General features: G+C 43.0%; 1 protein-coding gene, 1 long non-coding RNA gene and 1 pseudogene across 3 annotated transcripts in view; 1 reads left to right on the top strand and 2 right to left on the bottom strand.

The window, feature by feature from the left end:
- Positions 1 to 14,294: 14,294 nt before the first annotated feature.
- On the top strand, positions 14,295 to 21,720 carry LOC146972968 (uncharacterized). 2 transcript variants are annotated; one of them, XM_085799175.1, is made up of 6 exons: positions 14,295 to 14,621; positions 16,900 to 16,941; positions 18,033 to 18,160; positions 18,312 to 18,338; positions 20,716 to 20,769; positions 21,313 to 21,720. In XM_085799175.1, the coding sequence occupies exons 1-5, from the start codon at positions 14,501 to 14,503 to the stop codon at positions 20,767 to 20,769; spliced, it is 372 nt and encodes a 123-aa protein (XP_085655301.1). In that variant the 5' UTR covers positions 14,295 to 14,500; the 3' UTR covers positions 21,313 to 21,720. The 2 variants fall into 2 exon arrangements, with proteins under 2 accessions (XP_085655301.1, XP_085655302.1); XM_085799176.1 differs by lacking the exon at positions 18,312 to 18,338 and having other exon boundaries at positions 14,301 to 14,621.
- Positions 15,742 to 16,768, bottom strand: LOC146972969 (uncharacterized; annotated as a pseudogene).
- A 1,887-nt stretch (positions 21,721 to 23,607) lies between the features above and the next one.
- The window catches only part of LOC146972967 (uncharacterized), a 30,255-nt gene continuing 29,012 nt past the window's right edge, over positions 23,608 to 24,850 (bottom strand). Inside the window, exon 2 of the long non-coding RNA XR_015037703.1 lies at positions 23,608 to 23,797. This is a non-coding gene — a long non-coding RNA (uncharacterized LOC146972967). The remainder of the gene's footprint in view (positions 23,798 to 24,850) is intronic.

The following is a 24,850-nucleotide window of genomic DNA, read 5'->3' as shown; positions in this document are numbered from 1 at the left end:
TTTGTCTCTGCGTCTCCAGCTGCTGCAGCCGCTCCGTCAGCCGGTGGATCTCCGCCTGCTGCAGGCCGACGGTCCGCAGCAGCTCGCCGCTCGTCGCCGCCGCCGGCTCGGGCTCGGGGTAACGGCTGCGGTAGATGTGGTCGATGCGGTCCAGCACCTGCAGGTCCAGCTGCCGGATCTTGGCGGTGAGGAGGAGGTTCTCCTGGACCAGGTCCTGGATCTGCTGCTGGAGACGCTCGCGGTGCCGCTGCCGAGCCGCGGAGAGGACCTCCATCTCCTGCTCCACCTGTTTGTTTTGTAAAAAAAAATGTCACAATAACAAAAAACCCAGTCATTTTTTATAATAAATTAGTTTAGTTTTACTCTGAAAGTCATAACTATAGAACGAATCTCCTTGTTGTTTACAACTACTTCCTGGTAGAAAACCAGCATGAGAACAATAGTGACGGACGAGAGTTTCACTATATTTATCTAATATTTCATGTGACTATATCACCGTTTAGACTAATCTGATGTTTGTAAAGTTTATAAAACCAATGATTGGACAAACATTACTATTTATGTGTGCACGTTTTTGTAATTAGTCATGGTTATCATAGATTAGCTGGGCTAACGGTTAGCTACCTGTTTAACTTTAATAACTCAGTGACTCAATAAACGCTCCATGAACAAATATTTTCTCCAGCGGATATCTGAGTTCCAACATGACTGAGCTAACTGGAGTAGTTTCATGTCGTGTCCCACAACGGGAGGGTTTTAACAGCTGACGTCCTGCTGTTAGCTTAGCTACCGCCGTTAGCTTAGCTGCTGTTAGCTTAGCTACCGCCGTTAGCTTAGCTACTGTTAGCTTAGCTACCGTTAGCTGTCCCTGTCAGCTGAGCCACTGATGCTTTCTAGACACTGTGATTCCCCCAAACTGAATAAATACAACACATAGCAACACAAAACACACACACAGAAATAGTGATGTTTCTTCAATCATTTCAGATTTGTCTAAACGGTGATAGGGCGTGAAAAATATGATATATATATACATAGCTAAACTCTGTTCTCATTCAAATTATGTGCAGGTTTTCTACCCGGAAGTAGTTGTAAACAACAAGGCGATTCGGTCGATTCTACACGGCAGTCTTCAGAAGGTCGTTTCCTGTTCCCCCCTATGTAGAAGGGGGGCAAGGGACTACGGATGCAAATTAGCAAGTTGCTAACTCTGACGCATTTACATTTGTGCACACGTACGAATGTTCATTAATGTGTATTGTCCCTTTTAAATAAATAAATAAAAAAATTAAAAAACGCAAAAGAAAAAACTGTTTATTATAGAGCGATGGCTGCATGGAATGCTCTGCCGAGATTTTTGATGTGAGAAGGTTGTGCAGCCTCTTTTACACAGGGACTAAAGATGTATTTGTTTTTACAGGAAGGAGTGACTCTCTGACCATCAGAGACGGCTGCATGATTTCTGTTTCTTTGTACTTTAAGAACAGTTTGTAAATTAGATGTGAGCTTTTTTATGTTTTGTGTTACTGTTGTCCACTGTATGAATGATGATGATCAGTGTTGAATGTTTTGTGTTAAATTCTGAAACAGAAATGTTTGTAAGATGTTTTGACCCCAAGAAGCAGACAGCAGCTAATGGGGATCTAATAAACACACAAATAAACCTTCAGGACTTCTCTCCTCAGCAGCTCCTTGTGGGCCTGAGCTGCTCTGTGGACAAACACCTCCTCGTCCTCCTCCGCCTGCTGGTTCACCTCCTCCTGAACCTCCTGGTTTACCACCTCCTTCTGGTTCTCCTGGAAGAGGGTCAAGAGGGTGACGTTCAGCAGAAGTTTCGTCCCCTCTGCTATACACTGCAAAAACTCAAAATCTTTCCAAGAATATTTGTCTTATTTCTTGTCAAAATGTCTCATTTCTAGTCAAAACTAATCTCTTTCCACTTAAAATAAGACTCATCACCTAAAAATTAACTTGTTTTTAGATCATTTTCACTTGTTTCAAACTAATTTTCACTTGAAATAAGTAGAAAAATCTGCCAGTGAAAGCAAGATTTTTGTGCTTGTAATAAGAAAGAAAAACTTGATCCACTATCAGATTTGAAAATCTGCTTGAAAGAAGTAAAAAGTGTCTAAAAACAAGCTGCTTTTAATGTGATGAGTCTTATTTTAAGTAGAATGAGATTTGTGTTGACTAGAATTAAGACAAATATTCTTGGTAAGAGTTTGAGTTTTTGCAGTGTAACAGAACTAAATTGATTGCGTCGCTAAATGTGTGCTTCTGTTTAAAGGGACAACGAGGAGTTTCTCCATCGGCAGAATGAAAAAAATTCCACGAAAAGTCTGATATTAATGTGGATGAATCTACGTTACCACTTGTTAATGGTCCATTTTCTATAAATCTATGGTTTTGTCTCTATGGTTATTTTGTTATTATTAGTGGTGGTGGAAATGCTGGGCGAGCCGACCAGCGTTTCTTTACTTTCGGTTTCGTGGCGAGTCATGAGAATAACGCCGCCGAATCTCCGTTTATGGTGGGAACTACGACGGTATGTGATCGTCTTCCAACCTCTGACTTTAATTTAATTTGATGTAATGTATGTATTTATGTATCTTGAGGTTGTGTGTTTTTGTACGGGGAGGTGAAAACAAGTTTCCTGTGAAGGACAAATAAAGCTGAATCTGAATCTGAATCCTGCACCTCCTGGTTCTCCTCCTTCTGGTCCGCCTCCTGGTTTACCACCTCCTTCTCCTCCATGTGGTCCAGGCTGGGATGTTGAATAGAATAGAATAGAATTGAATAAACTTTATTAATCCCATGCATACATCTATTATAAATAACACAACAGCAGATAGATTAAATAACAATAAATGGTTTTCTTGGTGTGGCTATAACACTGCCACACGTTCCCTCTTTCATAGCTTGAACCTCCGTGCGCACGGTGAAATTCTTGGACCGGCGCAAGACGGACGAAAGCGAAAACATTTGTACAAGAATGTTTTCATTGATCAAGAATGAAAGTCGGAGGTTCGAAGACGATCAGATACCGTCGTAGTTCCGACCATAAACAGAGATTCAGTGGCGTTATTCCCATGACCCGCCGGGGAGCGTCCGGGAAACCGAAAGTAAGGAAATGCTGGGCAAGTCGACCACTAAATAATAATATGAAAATAACTATAAAGACAAAACAATATATTCATCAAAAATGGACCCATTAACTAGTGTGGGTAATGTAGATTCACCCATATGAATATGAGACTTTTTTAGAACCAAATACAAACTCCTCGTTGTCCCTTTAAAATACATGTAAAACAAACGCTTGCTAAGACTATACTGATGGCTAAAAAAGGTTCTGAGGAGTGTATGAGAACAAAGTGGATAGAAATAAAGTAGAAATAAAGTGCATAAAATACATACAACTGCTGTCCTCTTCTGCTGTCTCTGCCTTCGACTTCAACCAAACAGCAAATGGAGTTCTGTCTCTTTTATGACATCACAAAACACCTGAGAATGGAGGAACCTGTGATGTCGTCGGTTAGACTTAACAGGAAACCTTGTACAATAACGTGTGGTGGTTGCTAAGCAGCAGGAGCTGTGATTCTGTGATTTGTGACAGTAGTGTGGTCAGGGCAGGATCAGCTGAAAAACACTGATTAACCCTAATTAATGCTGATTAATGGGGATTAATGTGTTCTGCACAGACTGCAGTTCCTGTCCTGGCCACTAGTCTGCCACAGTCACTCAGTCCCATTTACAGTAACACCTGGAAGTATGTAGCCTAATGTTTATATAGCTACAAGAACGTCACTTTGTTATTGGGGGGATTAAGATCTCTGTCCATTTAATACAATGTAAAGACCAAATTAGAGAACTGTGGCATCCTCCTCTAGCTTTAGGATAGTGATGTTTTTATCCTTATTCAGAGATACCATGGCTTTTCTTTCATGAATGGTAAGGTTCAAAGGTGCGTTCCAGTTACCTCGGAAGTCGGAAGTGGGATCTGGGAATTACGTCACACCCGAGTTGACAGTATTCCAGTAAATAAGTCGGAAAACAAGTTGGAAAACATGGACGCCTCCTGTTGTTGTTGTTAGCCGTTGTTAGCAATACCAGTTGAAAACAACGCATAGAACGGTATTTAAACCATACCGTACCACTTTTTTTTTATGAACCGAACTTTAAGATTTCTATTGTAATAAAGATTACTGTGTTTTGTAAACACCATTCTCTGGGTGATTATTGGACGGCTCTGACCTGGTGACTCAGTTTGAAATTGCAGCTAATGTTAATAATTGGGATGAACCTCTGAGATTAAAATTTATGGGCCATCTTTTGTCAGGCAGGGCTTGCAAAGTCTACAGTGGGTTGTCGACAGCAGCCATAGTTAATTATGCATTGTTGAAGGAGGCAACGGGGAGGTGTTTGGATCCATGTGACAGTGATGATTGGAACAGGGCCACTTTTTCTCAGCAGAGACTACACAATGAGACAGTCAGAGCATTTGGCATTGCGCTGCGCCATCTAGTGGTTAAAGCTTATCCCTCTGCAGACATCCACACACAAGACCTGTTGGCAAAGGATCATTTTTGTTACACATATGGGAAATGGGGATCTGCAGGTTAGTCTTCGTAGCGCCAAAGCCACTTGAGAAGACGCAATCAATCTTGCTGCCAAGCTTGAGCTTATTAGAGGGCTGGAGAGAGGTTGCATAGTCTCTGATGCCAAGGTGAATGAGGTTGGGGAAAAGACTGATAATGGTGAGAGAGTAGATGCTCTTCTCACAGTTGTGCAAGGCCTACGGCAGGAAGTCAGATCTCTGTGAACCACTGTGCAGGCACTGGCAGACCCAAGCAAACCTTCCCTTGCATCCTCCTCTTCGGTGTTGAACCCCGAACCCTGAGTGTAATCGGCACTCCTTGAAACTAAAGGGGGTGCTCACAGAGGGCCAACTATCTGCCCCCTTTCCTCCGCTTAGTACAGTCCCTAATGGGTTAAAGGGTGGCTCCGGCTACCTTAAAGCCAAAATACAGTAGGTGGATTTGAATGTTATGTCGTCGTAGACACTGGAGCCTCTTGCCCTGTTATCTCTAAACAGTTGTGGTTTACGATAACTAACGGGGGCTGTAATTTGGAGAACTACTGTATATGGGCAGCTAATGGGAAAGGGATGCATGTTGTAGGATGTGGGCAAGCCATTGGTCAGTTTGAGTCTCTCGCTCTTTGTTAAAAAGTTTTTAGTCTCTGATAGCCCCTCAGAAGAATTTTTGCTTGGGTTTGATTTTCTCTCCCAGTATTAAAGAAGTCTTGTCAGCTCATGGGGAAAAAAACTTCCCCCTGGTGGACGACCTTAGTCCCAAGTGGTGTCCGTCCAGTCTGATGCCATCATTCCCCTGCGTAGTGAGGCCATCATTTGGGGTCAGGTCCAGAGTGAGATCGTCAGATCCCAGAAGCCCCGGAGCTGCAGAAACATGCTGCAGTCTGGACCCAACTTTAGGTGTATGGTTCTAGGTTGGTGAGGATTTCCCTCTGTCCACTCTGATGCTGCATCCCAAGTGCAGACAGTTTTGCCCCGATCAATGGTGCCTGGGTGGTTCGTAGATGTGAAGTCATGGGTCTATCGTCTATGAGTGTGTAGATTGTGCCTCCCGTAAGAGTTCAGGGAGGCAGCATCGTGCCTCTTTACAGCCTTCCACCACCTCCAGAACTTTTTTAAGTTCTCGTTTTGCGTCTTGGCACTCTCGGGAGAGAGTGGGGTATCATTCATGACTGTTTAGGGCCACCGACGAAGACAGCCAGAACAGGGGGTTAGCTGTTCCTGCACCAGGAGGAGAGGCTGGACCGTCCAGTGAAGCCGCTTTCCCCAGGGAGTTGGACGGTGTCTCACCTGATGGGCAAGTTGAGTAATTTCTCATATTTGTGTACCTGTAGTTAGTTTAATGTGTCGGATAGTGTGGGCTGGAGCTCAGTCGAGGGAACTTACCTGCACAGTGTAGCAAGGGAGGGGCTTCTACTTTTTGTGTCACATGAGTTGCAGTGCAATACAGGTTGTGTGGTCAAGCAGTGTGTAGTTGCAGTGCCTCCAGTAGAGGGTGATGGCGTGCTGTGTTTGCAGTGTGCCATAAGCTTGCAGTGATTTGTAGTGGGTAATATTGGAGACTTCTCCACCCCTCAGTCCTTTTTTTATGAACTGTACTTTAAGATTTCTATTGTAATAAAGATTATTGTATTTTGTAAACGCCATTCTCTGGGTGATGATTGGACGGCTCTGATCTTGTGACTCTAAGCTCACCATTTTGGTTGAACCAACATTTATCACACTTCTTTACCCATTTGTCATGTAGTTCCCTTTGTGTGGGTTGGTCTGTCTCTTGCTTCCCATTGAGAATTTCTGTTTTATTTGAGTTATTTGTTTTGTGTTGGAGATGAAGGAATTTCTTTGTTTGTCTTTCTTCTGCTCTTGGTGTGTTGGGCTAGTTGAGCTTTCTTGGTAAAATCAACAACCTTTTCAAACAACACAACTGGCAGGAATGCTTCGTTTTAGCTTTTAGTTTTAGTAAAGTGGTCAGCTTTCTGCTTGAGCCTTTCTGTGGTGAATATGACCTGATATATGCTGTCCAATGCAGCCAGGAATGCAGGGTCTTATACAATGGGAAAACGAAACAACCTTTAAGCAAACGTATGACCCAACACAGAAGGAACTCATTGTTATTTATTCATCTGTTGTTTCTTAAATAACTGAACTCTGACACTTTATAACTGTCAATAAGCAAATAAAACAAAACCAAAATCAACCAAATCAATAAAACAAAAATTTAATTGAGATGTTCAAACAGATGTTTGTTTTTTGTTTCAGAATTTCACCTGCTTTATATTTATATCAGGTGTTTTCACACTACATTTCCCATGAGCCTCTGCGCGCATGGTGAAATTCTTGGAAGCGAAAGCGAAAACATTTGCAAAGAATGTTTTCATTGATCAAGAATGAAAGTTGGAGGTTGGAAGACGATCAGATACCGTGGTCCGACCATAAAAGATGCCAAGTATAGCGATCCGGCGGCGTTATTCCCATGACCCGCCGGGCAGCATCCAGGAAACCAAAACTAGGAAATGCGTCGACCACTAAATAATAATATCAGAATAACATGAAGACAAAACGATATATTTACCAATACCAAATACAAACTCTTTAAATCAAGTATTCAACTGTTTTTGTTGTTGTTGTTTTTTAAATCAGCCTCCTGCTGCTTTGTGTTACTACTGTGGCTAATGCTAATGCTAAGTGATCCATAGTCACTTTGTGAAAGTAATTTTCTAAAAGTTTAAACACAAAACCAGGAGGAGACTCAGTCTTTTACATTTCTTGTGAAATCTCAGCCTTTTATTTTGAAGTAGCCACAAACACTTTGTCGTGTTGGTGAGTTTTTACTCCTTTCATTTGTTTAATTGATCTCGTTAGTGCAACTCACTTCCTGGTGACTCTCTCTCTGCCCCGCCCACATTGTTAACCTTGCAGCCAATAGGACGAATCGCCTTGTTGTTTACGGACGAGAGTTTCGCTCAAATTTTTCATGTTACTATATCACCGTTTAGACTAATCTGATGTTTGTTAAGTCTATACAACCAATGATTGGACAAACATATTTCTGTGTGCACATTTTTGTAATTAGTCATGGTTATCATAGATTAGCCGGGCTAACGGTTAGCTACCTGTTTAACTTTAATAACTCAGTGACTCAATAAACGCTCCATGAAAAAATATTTTCTCCAGCGGATATCTGAGTTCCAACATGACTGAGCTAACTGGAGTAGTTTCATGTCGTGTCCCTCAACGGGAGGGTTTTAACAGCTGACGTCCTGCTGTTAGCTTAGCTACCGTTAGCTTAGCTACCGTTATCTGTCCCTGTCAGCTGCAGCCACTGATGCTTTCTAGACACTGTGATTCCCCCAAACTGAATAAATACAACACATAGCAACACAAAACACACACACAGAAATAGTAATGTTTCTTCAGTCATTTCAGATTTGTCTAAACGGTGATAGGGCGTGAAAAATATGATATATAGCTAAACTCTTGTTCGTTACTATTGATCTCATTCAAATTACAGCTGGTTTTCTACCAGGAAGTAGAATGTAAACAACAAGGAGATTTCGGTCTAGAGAAACTCTTGTTAACACATCAGCAACCAGATCTGAGGCTGTGATTGGCTGAGACTCTCGCCTGCTGCCATCTCCCGTCCAATCAGAAGGAGAGAAATAAAGACAAGAGAGGAAGATGGGTTTTTACCTCTACAGGTTTTATTGTTGCGGTAGTTTCTGCTTCCTGTCGGACAGCGCGGCTCGTTGAGGACGGGCGGCGTGGACTCGTCTCGCGGTCAGGTCAGGTCGGCGGCTTTGATAGGTCAGGATATCTGTGACTTGGTGTGTGAGCGTCCGGAGCGCCACTTCCTGCCGCCACCGTGGTGTGTGTGTGCGAGTGCAGTGCGAGGTCAGAGGTCAGGGCGTCCAGCTGAGTCCTCAGTCCCTCCTTCCTCCTCAGCTCGGCCTTCAGCTCCGTGTTCTCCCTGTACAGGCGCTGCAGCTGCTTCTCCAGGCTGTGCCGCTCCAGACTCATGGACGCCGTCGAGCGCTCGCGCTGCTTGTTGACCTGCAGGCGGCGCCGGCTCTCCTCCTCCTCACACGAGGGCTCCTGCTCCTGCTCCTGCTGGAGGAGCCCGGGGTCGTCCTCCATGTTTTTCTCTGGGTCCAGGACTTCACATGCATCTGAGAGAATGCTGCTGATAGGTCCAGCAGTCTGTGAGGTCACAGATGGAACCGCAGCTGTGACCTCATCACCCAGACCCTGCATGGCTCCATTAACTTCTCCTGTTATCTCTTCAGGAAAATCAATTATTTGGTTCTTCAGTCTGTTTTTCATTCATCAACAAAGTGAAGTGTTCCTTTCAGCTCTGAATGAGCCGTTCATATCATTCATATCTCCATGGAGCGGGTAAGCTCGGTGCTGCTGCCATGTGGTGTCGCTATGTTTTTACGTTCAGTGGCAGCGTGACTGTCGAGCTGAGCTGCAGGCCACACCCTCTCTGCCAGGAGCTGATTGATTGCACCAGGTGAAGTTGATTTAGTGATCAGAGGAGTCAAAGAAGGCACTCGATGTGTGGAGACATGGAAATGGACATGAAAAAGTGACGCAGGAAAGCTTGTTTCAAACGAGGAAGAAGGAGCCGGTGAGCTTTTGTTTGTGTAGATTTTAGTATTTAGTGGATCATGCAGTTAAATTCTTGTTAAAATGTGTGTATTTAAAAGTAGTAAATCATGGTATCAAACTCAGGTTAAAATGTCTATTAATAAATCATGTTAAAATGTCATATATTTGAAATCATGTAGGTTTAAAGAGAGTTAAAAATGTAGGCTAATGTATTTTAAAAGACTTTAAAAGGTTAAAATGTTAAAAGTATGGATTGTGCATGTTTATAGGAGGTTAAAGCTGCTAAGGTTAAAGGTTATTGTTTTTATCTCTAAAATCTTACCATTATCATCATGCTGCATGATGTCAGCATGTAGCTACAGCAGCTTGACCTAACAGAACTGCAAATAAATCTTGAGGATACGTCTTACTTTGTTTTCAGTGACGGAAAGTAAATTCACTCGAGTGGTAATTTTTTTCAATCCATCAGCTGTGTTTACCCAGAGCGATAGCTCTGTGTTTACCGTCAGGTGTCATAATTGGAGTCCGTCTGCTCCAACAGCAGCTCCAACCGCTGCTGCTCGGGTGGAGTGGGTGCTGGTGTCTCGCTGTGACTCTCCCAGTTGAGGGGCTGCAGCCTGAACTGACACACAGCTTCGGTCTCGGATGCTGCATTAGCTAACGTTACCTTAGCCCGCCGTCATGCCCTGACCTGACCTGTCCAGTCCTCTTCATGGAGGGTGTTTGATTACGTGTGGGACGCTAGAGGGCGACCACCAAGTGCTGTGTCTTCACAGTGTCACACAGTGCTCTGTCTTTCTTTCAATTTGATGAAACTTTATTGATCGCTAAAATGTTATGGGAAGTGTGTGCCGCTGTAAAACCTCACCAGAAGGAACGGAGTAACGCAGCGTTTGGTAACGGAAACGGAGTTACTGATTTAAAAAAAACAACGCGTTACATTATTAGTTACTAAAAAAAGTAACGGCGTTACTAATAACGCGTTCCTCCAGTCCAGAGAAAGCCCAGAGAAAGTCCAGAGAAAGACGGTAAAACAATACCACATCGCCATGACACCATATTGTCACGTGTATTGTTTTGCCTCGTGCTGACGGACCACTTGTTTACATAGAGGCTTGTTTATGCCGTTACCTGCAGCAGCTGTCGTCCGTCTGCCGTCTGCCCAATTTCACATGAATGCAGCATGAAAAATACTATTGAGCTGCTTGTTGTGATATACAACCACAACGCTAGATGGGAGGAATTCCTACACAATGCACCTTTAAAACTGAAACGTGTTGCTGTGGTCGCTAGGCAACAGGAGCCACCGCGCTTTTATTACGCAACAGTCAGTGACCTGTTGTATTGATGGTTGTTGCTGAGGTTGCAGAAACACCGATGTCACAAATGTTCAGAAACTAAATTAACACACACATACACACACACACACACACACACACACACACACACACACACACACACACACACACACACACACACACACACACACACACACACACACACACACACACATCCTTGTAAATCTATCTTTGTGAGGACATGTCATTGACATAATGTATCCCCTAGCCCCTTACCCTAACCTTAACCATCCAAAACAAATGCCTAAACTTAACCATTACTCTAAACCTAATTTAAACCTAATTATAATCTAACGTCTTAACCCTCAAACAGCCCTTGGAAAAAATGAGGACCGGCCAAAATGTCCTCACTTCCCAAAAATGTCCTCAGTCTGTTGGTTAAAAACTCGTTCTGGTCCTCACAACGTAGCATGTACAAGAACACACACACACACACACGCTGCTGCCATCAGTAAAACACTGTGAGTGTCATTAGCGAGCTGCTGCTGGATTCCTCACTGAGCTGATCTGGAGCAGCTTGTTCAGACTCTGAGTCGTCGCCGTAATGAGCAGAGAACAGAGAGAGGAACGGGAATAAGGGATAAATAAATAATAAGTTAATATGAGGTGAAGTACACAGAGCTAGGATAAATAAATAAAGAAGCTAAAACAAACCAAGATTAGATAAACTAAGACAAACTCAAACAAGCTAAGACAAAATAAAACATGACAAGCTAAACTAACTGTAAACTGAAATGAAATAAGCTAAAATAAGGAGCTAAACTAAGATGACAAGTTAGAATGAGTTAATACTTATAATAATAACTAAGATGAAGGATGATATGCAAATTAAGATAAACTAAAACAGCCTAAATGAGTTAAATTACACTAAGACGAGTTTAGAAAAACTAAGACGAGCTAAAATGAGACAAACTGAGATTAAATAAGTTGGTAACACTTTACAATAAGAGTCCCTTAATTAATGTTAATTAGTACATTATTAAGCATTAATTAACTGTTTACATAATATTAACAATCATTATTATGTGTTACTTAGGATTAGGAAACACATTAATTAATGTAGCCTATTAGTAAGCAGTTAATTAATGTTTACTTCTCAAAGTTAGTTAATTAATTTAAAAGTTGAATAATGTAATTAGTTATTATGTATGCATTACTCAGCATTAATTAACATATTAGTTTATAGGCTATATTAATGCTTAATAATGTACTAACTAACGTTAATTAAGGGGCTCTTATTGTAAAGTGTTACCTAAGTTAAAATAGGCTGAAAGAAGAAGTTGATATAAAACCAATCAGATGTTATTGATCTTATAGATAAATAAGTTAATAATCATTGTAATCTCACAAACAGAACTGATTCATTTCTCCGCATGATGATGATGATGATGATGATGATGGTGATGATGATGATGATGATGAAGGCAGTGGTCAGTATTGATCGGTGCTGCTGAGTGGGTAGCTCTTAACGCCATGGTAACCCGCAGCATCCCATAATGCTCCATTGATCCGCCACCACCACCATCATGCTGAGAGAGAACGAAATAAAATCGGTCTAAAAATAGACGGACGGCGGCTGCCAGCCAATCAGAGCAGAGAGCAGGGCGTGTCCCCAGACGCTGCTGTGTGTGTGTGTGTGTGTGTGTGTGTGTGTGTGTGTGTGTGTGTGTGTGTGTGTGTGTGTGTTCTGCTGAGTCACCCTCAGGACAGAGGGGGGAGGGGCTCCACTCCTCCATCGTGTCCTCCACCTCCCGATCAAACTGGGTTCAAACAGCTGGACCGAACCACAACATCTGGTTTCTGAAGAAAACCTGGTCCTGCACTGCAAAAACTCAAAATCTTACCAAGAATATTTGTCTTATTTCTAGTCAAAATGTCATTTCTAGTCAAAATAAATCTCATTCTACTTAAAATAAGACTCATCACATTTAAAAAGTAGCTTGTTTTTAGACACGTTTTACTTCTTTCAAGCAGATTTTCACTTGAAATAAGTAGAAAAATCTGATAGTGGAGCAAGTTTTTCTTTCTTATTACAAGCACAAAAAACTTGCTTTCACTGGCAGATTTTTCTACTTTTTTTGTTTGAAACAAGTGGAAATGATCTAAAAACAAATACATTTTTAGGTGATGAGTCTTATTTTAAAGCAGAAGTAAGTGATATATTTGTGTTAATATAAGTCTTAAATAGTTGTATCTTCCGACAGCAATCACTTACATAGAGTGTTTGGTCTGAAACACGGGTCTGTCAGTCACTCTGCTCTGCTCTGAGTCGAGGAGAAAACATTTATCGTATCCTACAGTTTTTATCCAATGAGGAGAGAGAACGGCATAAAGGGCTGTGTGTGCAGCCAAGGAACGCCGTGAATGTGGCGACGTAGGGACGAGGACTGTTATGGTGCGTTCAAGGAAACTCGTATTTTTCTGACCGTGAACTCGTACCAGTTCGATCTGGTACGAGTTCACGGGTCAGAAGTTACGAGTGGCCGTTATAGTGACTTTCACCGGTAAAACAGGTCGGAGAAACACGAGTGGGTTGCCTGGAACGCTACAAAGTCGTAAGTTGTGACTTGAAGCTGTAATTTACGATTTCAAAAGCCTGCCTGGAACGCAGCATTAGCCAAAACCACCGGATCGCTTACTTCTGCTTCAAGTGGAAAGAGATTAGTTTTGACTAGAAATGAAACATTTTGACAAGAAATAAGACAAATATTCTTGGAAAGATTTTGAGTTTTTGCAGTGTGGTCCTGGTTCTGGTTCTGGTTTCGACCCGTGTTCCTCCACTGATCCAGATCCTCTCTGCAGCAGGCCATTTGTTTTAGACCAATCACAGTGTTTCTGGGCGGAGCCAGATGATCCAGATGTTGATCTGCAGCCCAGAGGTTGTTAAAGGAACAGTTGAACATTTTGGCAAATTGGCCCATTGCCATAATCCCTGTGACGGTGCAAGCTGTTTTTAGAACGGCGGAGCAGAGCCGTGAGCTGCTCAGAGCTACGCTACGGAGGCTCATTATGGGATTTCTTGGTTTCCCTCATCAAACTCATCAAATACACAATCCAACAACTCCACAACGCTCTGTGGACCCCAAGAAGAATAGTCATCATTTCAATGGAGACTAATCTGATCCAATGAAACAATAAACAATAATCAGGCTTTTACACTGGCGGCTAACACACAGTATGCATCATCATCATCGTGATCTGCACCATGGCGGAGGGACAAATATGAAAAGACTTGCAGAAAACAGCAGGAATCATGGGTAATACTGTAATATCCACAACGAGCTAACGAGCTAACGAGCTAACAGGCCCAGAGTCTTCATCAAATTCAATAAACTTTATTATCAGTGACACAGAAACACGGAGACAGACTGAGGCCTTTGTTCTCTGGGGATGAATGAGTTTTTTGTGTTTCCCACTCTTCTTGTTTTTTCCAACAGCTTTTTTTTTTTCCATCTTAACCTCCCACAACTCCCTCTTCTCTATCCCTCTCTTCTGTATCCCTCTTTTCTCTCTCTCTCTCTCTGACTTCCATTCATCTCTACCTCTCTCCACCACTTCTCTCTCGCTCCACTGCACAACGGTCCCAAGTCTCATTTATATATTACACTCCCTCCCATTCTCGTAAGAGCTCTCTCTCTCTCCCTCTCTCTCTCTCTCTCTCTCTCTCTCTCCCTCACATGCCCTCTCTCCACCCCTCCTCCTCCTCTCTCTCTCTGATCCATTAGCTGGAAGAACAGATCTCTGGCAGACGAGTAGAGACCAGACGACCGACCGAGGCAGACGGACGGAGCACAGGAAGAAGAAGCAGAACAAGAAGCAGAAGCAGAACAAGAAGAAGGAGAAAGAACAGCAGGAGAAGCAGAGAGAAAACGAGTGGCGAAGAAGAGAAGAAGATAGAATAAGAAGAAGAAAAAGAAGATAAAGAAAGGAAAAGAGAAGCATCATGGACGCTCTGAAGAAGGGATTCTCCATGGCGAAGGACGGCGTGGTCGCTGCCGCAGAGAAGACGAAGGCCGGCGTCGGAGAGGCCGCCGCCAAGACCAAGGAGGGAGTGTTCTACGTCGGTGAGAGAGGAGGGAGGGATGGAGGGATGGAGGGAGGGAAAAGAGGGATGGAGGGATGAGATGGGAGGAAGATTAAGTTTAAATCTGACATGAACTGACATTGAGTTATGAAGCGAAGGATCGATGGGATGGAGGGATGGAACGAGGGTGGAGTGAAATTCAACACCAAACTGTTAGAGGGGTGGAAGGGAAGACAGGGGGGAAAAGGAGAGAGAGGTGGAGGATAAGAGAAAGGAAGAAAAGATGGAGGATGGACAGACAGAGAGAGAAACTGTAGGGAAAGTTGCGAGTATGAACAGATGAAAGAGAGGAGAAAGGACGAAGTACGAGCGTAATTCAATGCGAGTACAGCATCAGTTAGATTAATGGAGGGATGGGATAGATAGATAGATAGATAGATAGATAGATAGATAGATAGATAGATAGATAGATAGATAGATAGATAGATAGACAGACGGACTTTATGGAGGGATGACAGGTGGAGGACAAGAGTCGTAAACTATTCAGATCATAGAGGACGTTGTCGTCGTCGTCATGGTGACATCAGAGAGAGGAGGGGGGAGGAGGAGGGGTGTGGCGTCTGCAGTGAAGTGGGCGGAGCCAGGGACAGACTACAGCTTCCTGTTTCCAGACCCCCCCTCCCCTCCCCCCCACACCACCACATACACAGACAGATGTTTGATTGACAGGTAGAAGGCAAGGCAAGGCAATTTTATTTGTATAGCCCGTTTTTACCAACAGTTTGTCTCAAAGGGCTTTACATCCCATCATAACAACATCCTCTGTCCTTAGACCCTCACATCCACTGAGGAAAAACTCCATGGAAAACCCTTTTAACAGGGAAAACCAGGAGAAACCTCAGGGTGAGCAACAGAGGAGGGATCATCACCCAGGACGGACAGACGGGACAGAGATGTTGTTACAGACAAGACAACAGTTTAGAACAGAGAATGTGAGAAACATGGAAATGGAAATGTTAGCAGGAGTTGATGAAGGCAGCCTCTGGTGAAAGCTGTAGAAGATGTTTACAGATGTTTAGCTGAGTCAGACTGAGTCATGTGACCTCCATCACCAGTCTGAGGTCACATGACCGAGCGGCTCCGCCCACTGGACACTTCCTCTAACGTCCACTAGACGGTGCTGCAGAGGAGGAGGAGGAGGAGGAGGAGGGGCCTGGAGACTTGGAGACCTGAAGACTTGAAGACCTAAACACTTGAAGACCTGAAGACTTGGAGATGTGAAGACCTGGAGACCTGGAGACCTGGAAACTTGAAGACCTGAAGACTTGAAGAACTAGAGACTTGAAGACCTCGAGACCTGAAGACTTGAAGACCTGGAGACTTGGAGACCTGAAGACGTGAAGACCTGAAAACCTGTAGACCTGGAGACCTGGAGACTTGAAGACCTGATGACCTGAAGACCTCGAGACTTGAAGACTTGGAGATGTGAAGACTTGAAGACTTGGAGACTTGGAGATGTGAAGACCTGAAGGAGACTTGGTGACTTGGAGACTTGAAAACCTGAAGACTTGAAGACTTGGAGACTTGGAGACCTGGAGACTTGGAGACCTGAAGACCTGAAGACTTGAAGACCTGAAGACCTGAAGACCTGAAAACCTGTAGACCTGGTGACTTGAAGACCTGAAGACTTGAAGAACTAGAGACCTGATGACCTGAAGACCTCGAGACTTGAAGACTTGGAGATGTGAAGACTTGAAGACTTGGAGACTTGGAGATGTGAAGACCTGAAGACGTGAAGACCTGAAGGAGACTCGGTGACTTGGAGACTTGAAAACCTGAAGACTTGAAGACCTGGAGACTTGGAGACCTGGAGACTTGGAGACCTGGAGACTTGGAGACCTGAAGACCTGAAGACTTGAAGACCTGAAGACTTGGAGACCTGAAGACTTGGAGACCTGAAGACCTGAACACCCAGAGACCTGACGACTTGAAGACCTGAAGACTTGGAGATGTGAAGACCTGAAGACTTGGAGATGTGAAGACCTGAAGACCTGAAGACTTGGAGACGTGAAAACCTGTAGACCTAGTGACCTGAAGACCTGAAGACTTGAAGAACTAGAGACCTGATGACCTGAAGACCTGAACACGTGGAGACTTGTAGACCTGCAGCAACAAGCCACAGACCATTAGAGCCACTTGAGGCTTTTAATTTGAAATTCATAGTAGAAGTGTTGAGTTTCAGAGCAACAAGCTGAACTGGGATCAGACTCACTGAGCCGCTGTCGATGACTCATCATCATGTTTCTGTTTCTCTACAGGAAACAAGACGATGGAGGGAGTGGCCACAGGTGTCAACACGGGTAAGAGACGACGACCTGAACAGACCAGGACTAGACCAGGAGTAGAACAGACCCAGACTCACTAGACCTGTCCAGCTTTCATCTTCTACTTTTACTCTTCAGATATTGTTTCATTTATATTAGTAATGGTTCAAAAAATGTTTTCAAACTGTTTTAAATAAATCTGAGTGCACTTTAACCTTTCAATTCATTCATACTATTCTTCACTAATTCAAGTAATTACCCCCCATTTCATACATCCTCCATCTTTCATCTTCTACTTTTACTATTCAGATATTGTTTCATCTACATTAGTAATGGTTCAAAAATGTTTTCAAACTGTCAGTTTTAAGTAAATCTGAGTAGACTTCAGACTTTCAATTTCTTCATACTGATCTTCAACAATTCAAGTAATTTCAAACCATTTCGTATTCTTCATACTGTTTCATCTCTTCAAGATTTCAGCAGTTTCTTAACTTAATTCACCATTTGTTTCAACAATTTATTCAGCTCATTCAGCTTCCAGCTTTCAGCATTCACCCGTATTTCCTTCAGGAAATGCATTTTCTAGTTACTTTATTTATTACTATCAATACTGTGAATAATCATGCTGCTATGAGCACTTTGCACTTTGTCCACTACACATACAGTGTATGACAATCAACATCTTGCTGCTATGAGCACTTTGCCTACCTCATACATGTTGTTGTCTAAGTGTTGTCCATTGTCATTCTGTATCTGTTTATGCCTCGTCTTTGTACAGTAGCTTGTATTCTGTGTATTTTATTACTTTTATGTTATGTGTAGGGACTACAGATGGAAATTAGCTGGGAGCTAAATCTGGGGCAACCATCTTATCATTTTTTCCTTTAAATTATTAATGTTATTGCACATTGTCCCTTATTAAACTAATAAACTAAACTAAACACAGACCTGGACCAGAACAGACCAGGACTGAAATGAAATGAATTGCCCCCTGTGGGATTAATAAAGTTGTTTTGAATTTGAATTGAATTTGAATTTGAATTTGAATTTGAAATATAATTTGAATTTGGACTTGGACAGACCTGGACCAGCTCTTCCAGTCTCACATTCTGTCTCGTGTCGTTCAGTCTCCCAGAAAACGACCGAGCAGGCGAACGTCGTTGCCGACTCAGCGGTTACCGGGGCCAACGAGGTCGCCCAGACAGCAGTGACCGAGGTGGAGAACGCGGCCGTGGCGAGCGGATTCGTCAGCAAGGTGAGTGATGTCACGTCACATGACCCTAAATGTTTATTATACCTTTATTTCATGTTAAATTATGTTTTTTTTTAATTTTTTGTGCCAGTGATGAATGTGATCATTTGTGTTTGTTTGTTTCTCTTCGTTCAAATCAAATCTCTTGGAGCAGGAGGAGGCGGGACCGGTGTCTGAGCAGGTGCCTGATTGGTCGAGGGTTAGGGCGGGGGGTGATTGACAGGCTGCATGGTTTGACGCTTGCTGCCTGAATCTTTGAATTGAGATTTTAACCAATTAACTCAACAGTTTCACATGATCTACGAGCTGCACAGGCAGGAAGTTCATCAACGCACAGAGGGATTCACAAAATATAGTTTAAATGTTAATGAAACAGAAATTACATTTTTCAATTGTTTCCAGGTGCATCAGAAATACAGACATGAAACTTTTGAATCTATATGTGCATCCTTTTTTAGTTTTATTTGAAAATGGCAAAAATATTTCAGTTTGAAAAAAATATTTCACTGGAAATTTTTTTTACATATAGTCCCCAAAATATATTTGTGAGTCCTTCTGTTCATATTAATCCATAAATGATCATAAATAATGAATTAAGACAGAAAGTTAAGTTGATTCCTCTGAGCGCTAACACGACGTGGCCAGAAAGCTGCTAATATCAACAAACAACTAACGAGGCTGCATGGTCCGGTGTGATGTCATACTCTATGTTAACGATGGTCCGCTGTGATGTCATACTCTACGCTGACCAGATAGACCAGAGCGGCATTTTTATGATGAGAATGACTGATGCATTCTGGGTAATTTAGGACCAGCGCCCGGCATCCCTCCATTGAAAAGTTCAGCCTAACTGGCTTCTTGACAAACTAAGTAACAAAAAGTTGTCTATTAACAGGCTGTTTCCAGACAACACTGAGCCAAAACCTCCCGGTGATTCCACCAAATACGTGTAGATGTCTGGGTCAGACATTTCTGGCCACTGTGTGGAGTCATTGATCACTGTGGGAGGCTAAAGGAGCATACCGTAGATTCATTCATTGTAATTTTTCAAGATAGCGTGAACGGTTTCAAAGAGGGTGTCACAAAAGAAACACAAAATAAAACATTCAAATTGATTGTTAGTTAGTCTACGCTAACATCATCCATCAAAACACAAAAAGCCACTGAGTGCAATTTAAAAATGCCGGGCGCTGCCCCTAAATTACCCAGGATGCATCAGTCATTCTCATTTGCATAAAAATGCCGCTCTGGTCTATGGTCCGGTGTGATGTCATACTCTACGCTGACGATGGTCCGCCGTGATGTGATAGTTGTGAACAATCAGAGAATTTCCACCGTGTGCACTGCAGTGTGTTTTTATCAAACGCACCAGAGTCGGAACAGAGCGGACACAGATCCACTGGAGAGAGGAGGGGGTGTGACTGCTCTGAGCGCCCGTGACCAACGGCCGTGACCACCAAACGCACATTTGGAGCGCTCTCTCTCTCTCTCTCTGAACGAGCCGTCTCACTTCCGAGCGACTTGACAAGCGTTGAACATATTTCAAGCGCTCTGAGCGCCGCGACAAAAAAAAAGGAAGCGCCAAGAGCTTTTTTTCCGCCAAGGGCGCTGAGCAGTGTGAGCGCCGAGCTCCATAGGATCTGAATGGAAAGTAGACGCCCAGAGCGCTAACAGCCTGGTCGCACTGGACGCGGAACCGAAGCACAGCGCCCTGGAGCGGAGGCAGTTTCAGACAGGCCACATGTTAACCGGTCTGCCTGGTCGCACATCTCGCGCTGTGGAGCGCAGTGCGCGCGCCTGGAGCGCTTCAGATCGGTTCATTTCTATTTTTCCCGCGAGCCGCGCGCGCCGAGGGCGCCGTCTGTCAAGCTGGATAGACCAGATCGTACCAGACAGGAAGTCGGGCACAGAAAAGGCGAGAGAATCCGGTCAATTTTCAAAATAAAATAATTAAATGATGATTAATTAAGTTGTTGCTTGTCCATCTATACATATTTGACCGTTGCGTCTGCACATGAGACACACACACACACACACATGTTTAAAATGACGTGTGTGTGGAAAACCGAGTGAATACGAGTATGAACGACTGCAGTCGATGTCTGACCGGCGCGGAGAGAGGAGGAGAAGTACGCTCCTAGTGCGACCACCCAAGCGCCCGAGAAGCCGCGCGCAGTGCGACCAAGGGGTAAAACGGCGTCCGGTGGACACGGCCCCTTTGTAAATGTCCTGTTGATTTAGACGGGACAGCTATTCTATGAAATGTCAGAAGAGGTAGTATTTGCCACGGCACCCACTTTGAGAAAGGCTGCTCTACGCTGACGATGGTCCGCCGTGATGTCATACTCTATGTTGATGATGGTCTGGTGTGATGTCATACTCTACGCTGACGACACTGTCCTCTGCTTCACTAACACTGTCTCATGATTTACATTCGTTCCTCCCCACAGCTCTGACGTAACGCAGTTTTACTGGGTGGTGTGTGTGTGTGTGTGTGTGGAGGGGGGGGGGCGGAGCTTGGCTGCAGTCATGTGACCTCTGCCCTTTGACCCTTGCAGGCCGACCTTCCACGGACAGAAGCAGGAGAACAGACTGAACAGGCTGCGCAGTAGGTGAGAGTCGAACACTGGGAACTACAGTAGTTTCAGCAGCGGGTGAATACGTACATTTGTTCTCGGTGAATCCTCTGTTACCACGGCAACAAGTGGTTCACCTGTCAAATCTTCAGCCAGCTGCTTTTCCTCTTCCTGTTATCTAGCTAATTGATTAGGTGCCTTAGCCGTGACACTGGACGTCAGTGTTGGTAAAACAAGACTAACAGATGTAATGTCCATGGGATGTAATAAGCTCTCTGATTGGCTGTTGAGCTGACCAATCATATCATGTCAGTTTTCTCCACCACTGAAGGCCCAGGGTGTCCAGGTGATGCTACGTGGCTAAGCTAATGGACTAAGGAAAAGGAAACTAAAGAGCTGTTTTCAAATTCTATTGTTATGTTATACTTATTATAGTTTATTAATTCATTAGATTAATCGAAATCTTAATTTTTTAAATTCTTTGTACACTTTTTAATCATCAGTGTTTCACTCTATTATATTAATTAATCACACGTTTTATTAAGTTGAATTAAAAAGACTTTGATCTGTTTCTTTCAGACTCGAAGACGAACGACAGACGACCACCTTTATATTGTAGCCGTCGCTCGCCCTCTGACCTCTGACCCCGATAGATGCTCTACTACTGTGTGAAACTTCACTAACCTCATTAACCGATGAAAACCCTCTTACTCATCCCTCCCTCCCTCCCGTTGCCATGGTTACGACCTCCGCGTCATAGGCTACTATCTATCACCTGTGTACACACAAAACTGACGTCGGGTCAGTTTAATCAGGTCGCATGCATCCACTCTCACCTGTGTCGCTTTACTGACCCACACTCACAATAACCTACTACACAACTCACACATACACACTTACACACACTCACTCTGTGCTGCTGATAAAACCTGAGCTCATTCGTTCTTTTATAAAAACAAAGTGAAATAAAGACGAGTTTGAAATTCACCCTCAGACTTTTCATTCTTCTTCAACGATCCATTATTGTTGTCAAACAAACAAAAGAACAGAAACAATGAACTGATCAAAGAGTTAAAGTTTCCCCAGTGAGAGAAGATTTAATGATGATTTTCATTGTGTTTGTTTTAAGTTTTTCTCATTTTTAATCTCAAATATCAACTTTTTTATAATAACAATTACATATATGTGTAAATATCTGCAAATTACAATTAAATAGTTGATCAGAGGTTTTATGTAAAGATGCAGTAATGAACTGTGGCCACTAGAGGTCAGTAACACATCCACAGCCAGAACCAGAACCTGGTGCTTTAATCATCCTCAGTGGGAAATTACATCACAGTGACATAGATACAGATAGAAATGAAAACATATACAAAAATTCAACATAAATTTTTCCATAATTAAAAGAAAAAAATGTCTTTTACTATAATACACATGGAGAAAATAGAATATCTAAAAATAAATGTGATTTCTCAAACATGTTTTAGTGTATAAGCACTTGTGATGTTGCTGCTGCTCTGTTCAGAAACTGGGTCGGTTTGATTTATTCATACAGGGCTGCCATGTTGTGTCACACACACACACACACATATTTTAACCTTCTACATTTTACAGTGTAATGTCTCTTCTTGTGTGTGTCTTGTTGGATCATTTTATTGATAACGCTCAGTAGGAAATGACGTCATCACAGTTATAAGAATAAACAGGACATAAAATACACAAATTATACACATGATACATTAATATCAATATTAATATTTACATAAATAAAACATAAATGTCCTTATAGTATAATATATCTGGGGAAATGTACAGTCAGTGAAAATGTCAGTTGTGTTTCAGTGAATTGTGACATCACTGCTGCTCTGTGATTGGCCGGTCGTTGGTGGGCGACTCCAGGAACTGGGTCAGTTTGATTTATTTACAGGGTCTCCATGTTGTCTCTCTCTCACACACACACACACACACACGCACACACACACACACACACACCTTAATCTTTATTAATTAATTTATGGGGGCGGGACTAGATAAGCTTTTGCTTCTCCCGCTTTTCCCTTTCGGCCATGTATTGTATTATTTGATGATGAAGTGTGATGATGATGATTTAAATTGACATGCCCGAAATAAACAAATTGATTGATTGATTGATTGATATTTAATCTCATATTTTTCCTCTTCATATTCTCTTGGACAAACTGAATCATTAAGTAATTTCCTCCTGAGGATCAATAAAGTATCTGGTCCTGGCTAATTTGCATAAATCTGCATATTCAAATCTATCTATCTATCTATCTATCTATCTATCTATCTATCTATCTATCTATCTATCTATCTATCTATCTATCTATCTATCTATCTATCTATCTATCTATCTATCTATCTATCTATCTATCTATCTATCTGTCTATCTATCTATCTGTCTGTCTGTCTGTCTGTCTGTCTGTCTATCTATCTATCTGTTTATTGCACTTCACTCAAACACAGTTCTTGGTGTATTTCAACACTGTCACTAGGTGGCGCTGTCCTCACAACAACAACAACAGCAGCCTCCACCTGCAGGAAGCAGCTGCACATGTTGACCAGCAGGTGGCGCCTGCAGACAGACTGGAGCTGTCGTGTCCCTGAACGCAACACAGAGTTCTCCTTCATCAGAATGAGACTCAGTCAGTTGAACAAGTTTCATGTGAACCAGTTCATCAGAGGATGATAGACGTTCATGACATTAAACACACACCACTGTACACACTTCTGTACACTAAAGTTTCACACACACACACACACACACACACACACACACAGTGAGTGAACCTGTTGTACAGTATAATGTCTCTGTGTGTCTCTTCTCTCTCTCCACTCCAATCACATCACCAGTCAGAGATGTTGGATCAGTTTATTGATCACAGATCATCGATCACATCATTGATCCCATAGATTGATACAGACATGTTCAGATACACTGGTCGATGTACAACACGTCTTCATGAGGAACCACTGGGATGATGAGGAGACCTTTACTGCAGCTGCTTGGCAGGTTTACCAGGAGTCCCTGCTCAGTCAGAATCTGTAGGATCAGACAGCACTCATCAGTGTGATGTTCACATCAGTTTCACTACAGCTGTAATAAAGAGAAGAAGCAGAGTCTTACCTGGTTCACCTGAGCTGTCAGGCTCCTCTGGGTCTCTCTGCGGCTGTTCATCGTTGGCTGTATTGTCAGGCTGAGCCTTCAGGGACACTGACATTTCACTCAGACTTTTGTTCATCTGTGTAAGTTCTTTTGCCATGAGACTAATCGAAGTTTTGATCTCTTTTTGTGTCTTCAGGAGACCCTGCATAATCATTGCCATCATATCATCTCTACCAACTGGTGCACGAGTTCTGAAGGGATCTGGATGATGCTGACCCCGTCTAAAATCCTCCTCCTCCTCAGCTCCTGTAGGATCAGACATCATTCATCACTGTGATGTTCACATCTGTTTCACTACACAGCTGCAGTAAAGAGAAGAGACAGAGTCTTACCTAGTTCCTCTGTGCTGTCATCCTCCTCTGTGTAGTTGGCTGTATTGTCAGGCTGAGCCTTCAGGGATACTGACATTTCACTCAGACTTTCATTCATCTGTTTAAAGGGATAGTTCAACATTTTGGCAAATTGGCCCATTGCCATAATTCCTATAGTCATAGCAGTAGGTTCGTTACCTTTAATTGTAGATGTAAGCTATTTTTAGTACAGCGGAGCGCAGCAGCAGGCTGCTCAGAGCTACGCTACGGAGGCTCATTATGGGATTTCTTGGTTTCCCTCATCATCAAACTCATCAAATACACAATCCAACAACTCCACAACGCTCTGGTGGACAAGTTGTGAGCTGCACATTCACCACGCTATGAGATAATGACGGAACGATACGAAACGGAGCCGTTTTCGAGGTAAATTCATACAAAACCGCTGATGCGCGTTGCGTTCAGGGACAGTTTTTCAGCAAGCAGTCTCCGTATTTACCCTGTATTTACCTCGAAAACGGCTCCGTTTCGTATCGTTCCGTCATTATCTCATAGCGTGGTGGTTGTGCAGCTCACAACTTGTCTACAAAAGCGCTGCGGAGTTTTGGGATTTTGTATT

Source organism: Trachurus japonicus, chromosome 15, assembly GCF_045865225.1.
Source record: "Trachurus japonicus isolate A0001 chromosome 15, Traja_1.0".
Classification (NCBI taxonomy): domain Eukaryota; kingdom Metazoa; phylum Chordata; class Actinopteri; order Carangiformes; family Carangidae; genus Trachurus; species Trachurus japonicus.
Note: the sequence above shows the minus strand (reverse complement) of the source record. Positions and strands in the feature narration are given on the sequence as shown.

What these genes read in the sequence shown, in the direction of transcription:
- LOC146972968 (XM_085799175.1), top strand. Translation starts at nt 14,501, where the DNA reads ATGGACGCTCTGAAGAAGGGATTCTCCATGGCGAAGGACGGCGTGGTC. An exon ending in GGAGGGAGTGTTCTACGTCG is followed by an intron (nt 14,622 to 16,899) that starts GTGAGAGAGGAG and finishes GTTTCTCTACAG; the next exon opens with GAAACAAGACGATGGAGGGA. An exon ending in CGAGCGGATTCGTCAGCAAG is followed by an intron (nt 18,161 to 18,311) that starts GTGAGTGATGTC and finishes CTCTTGGAGCAG; the next exon opens with GAGGAGGCGGGACCGGTGTC.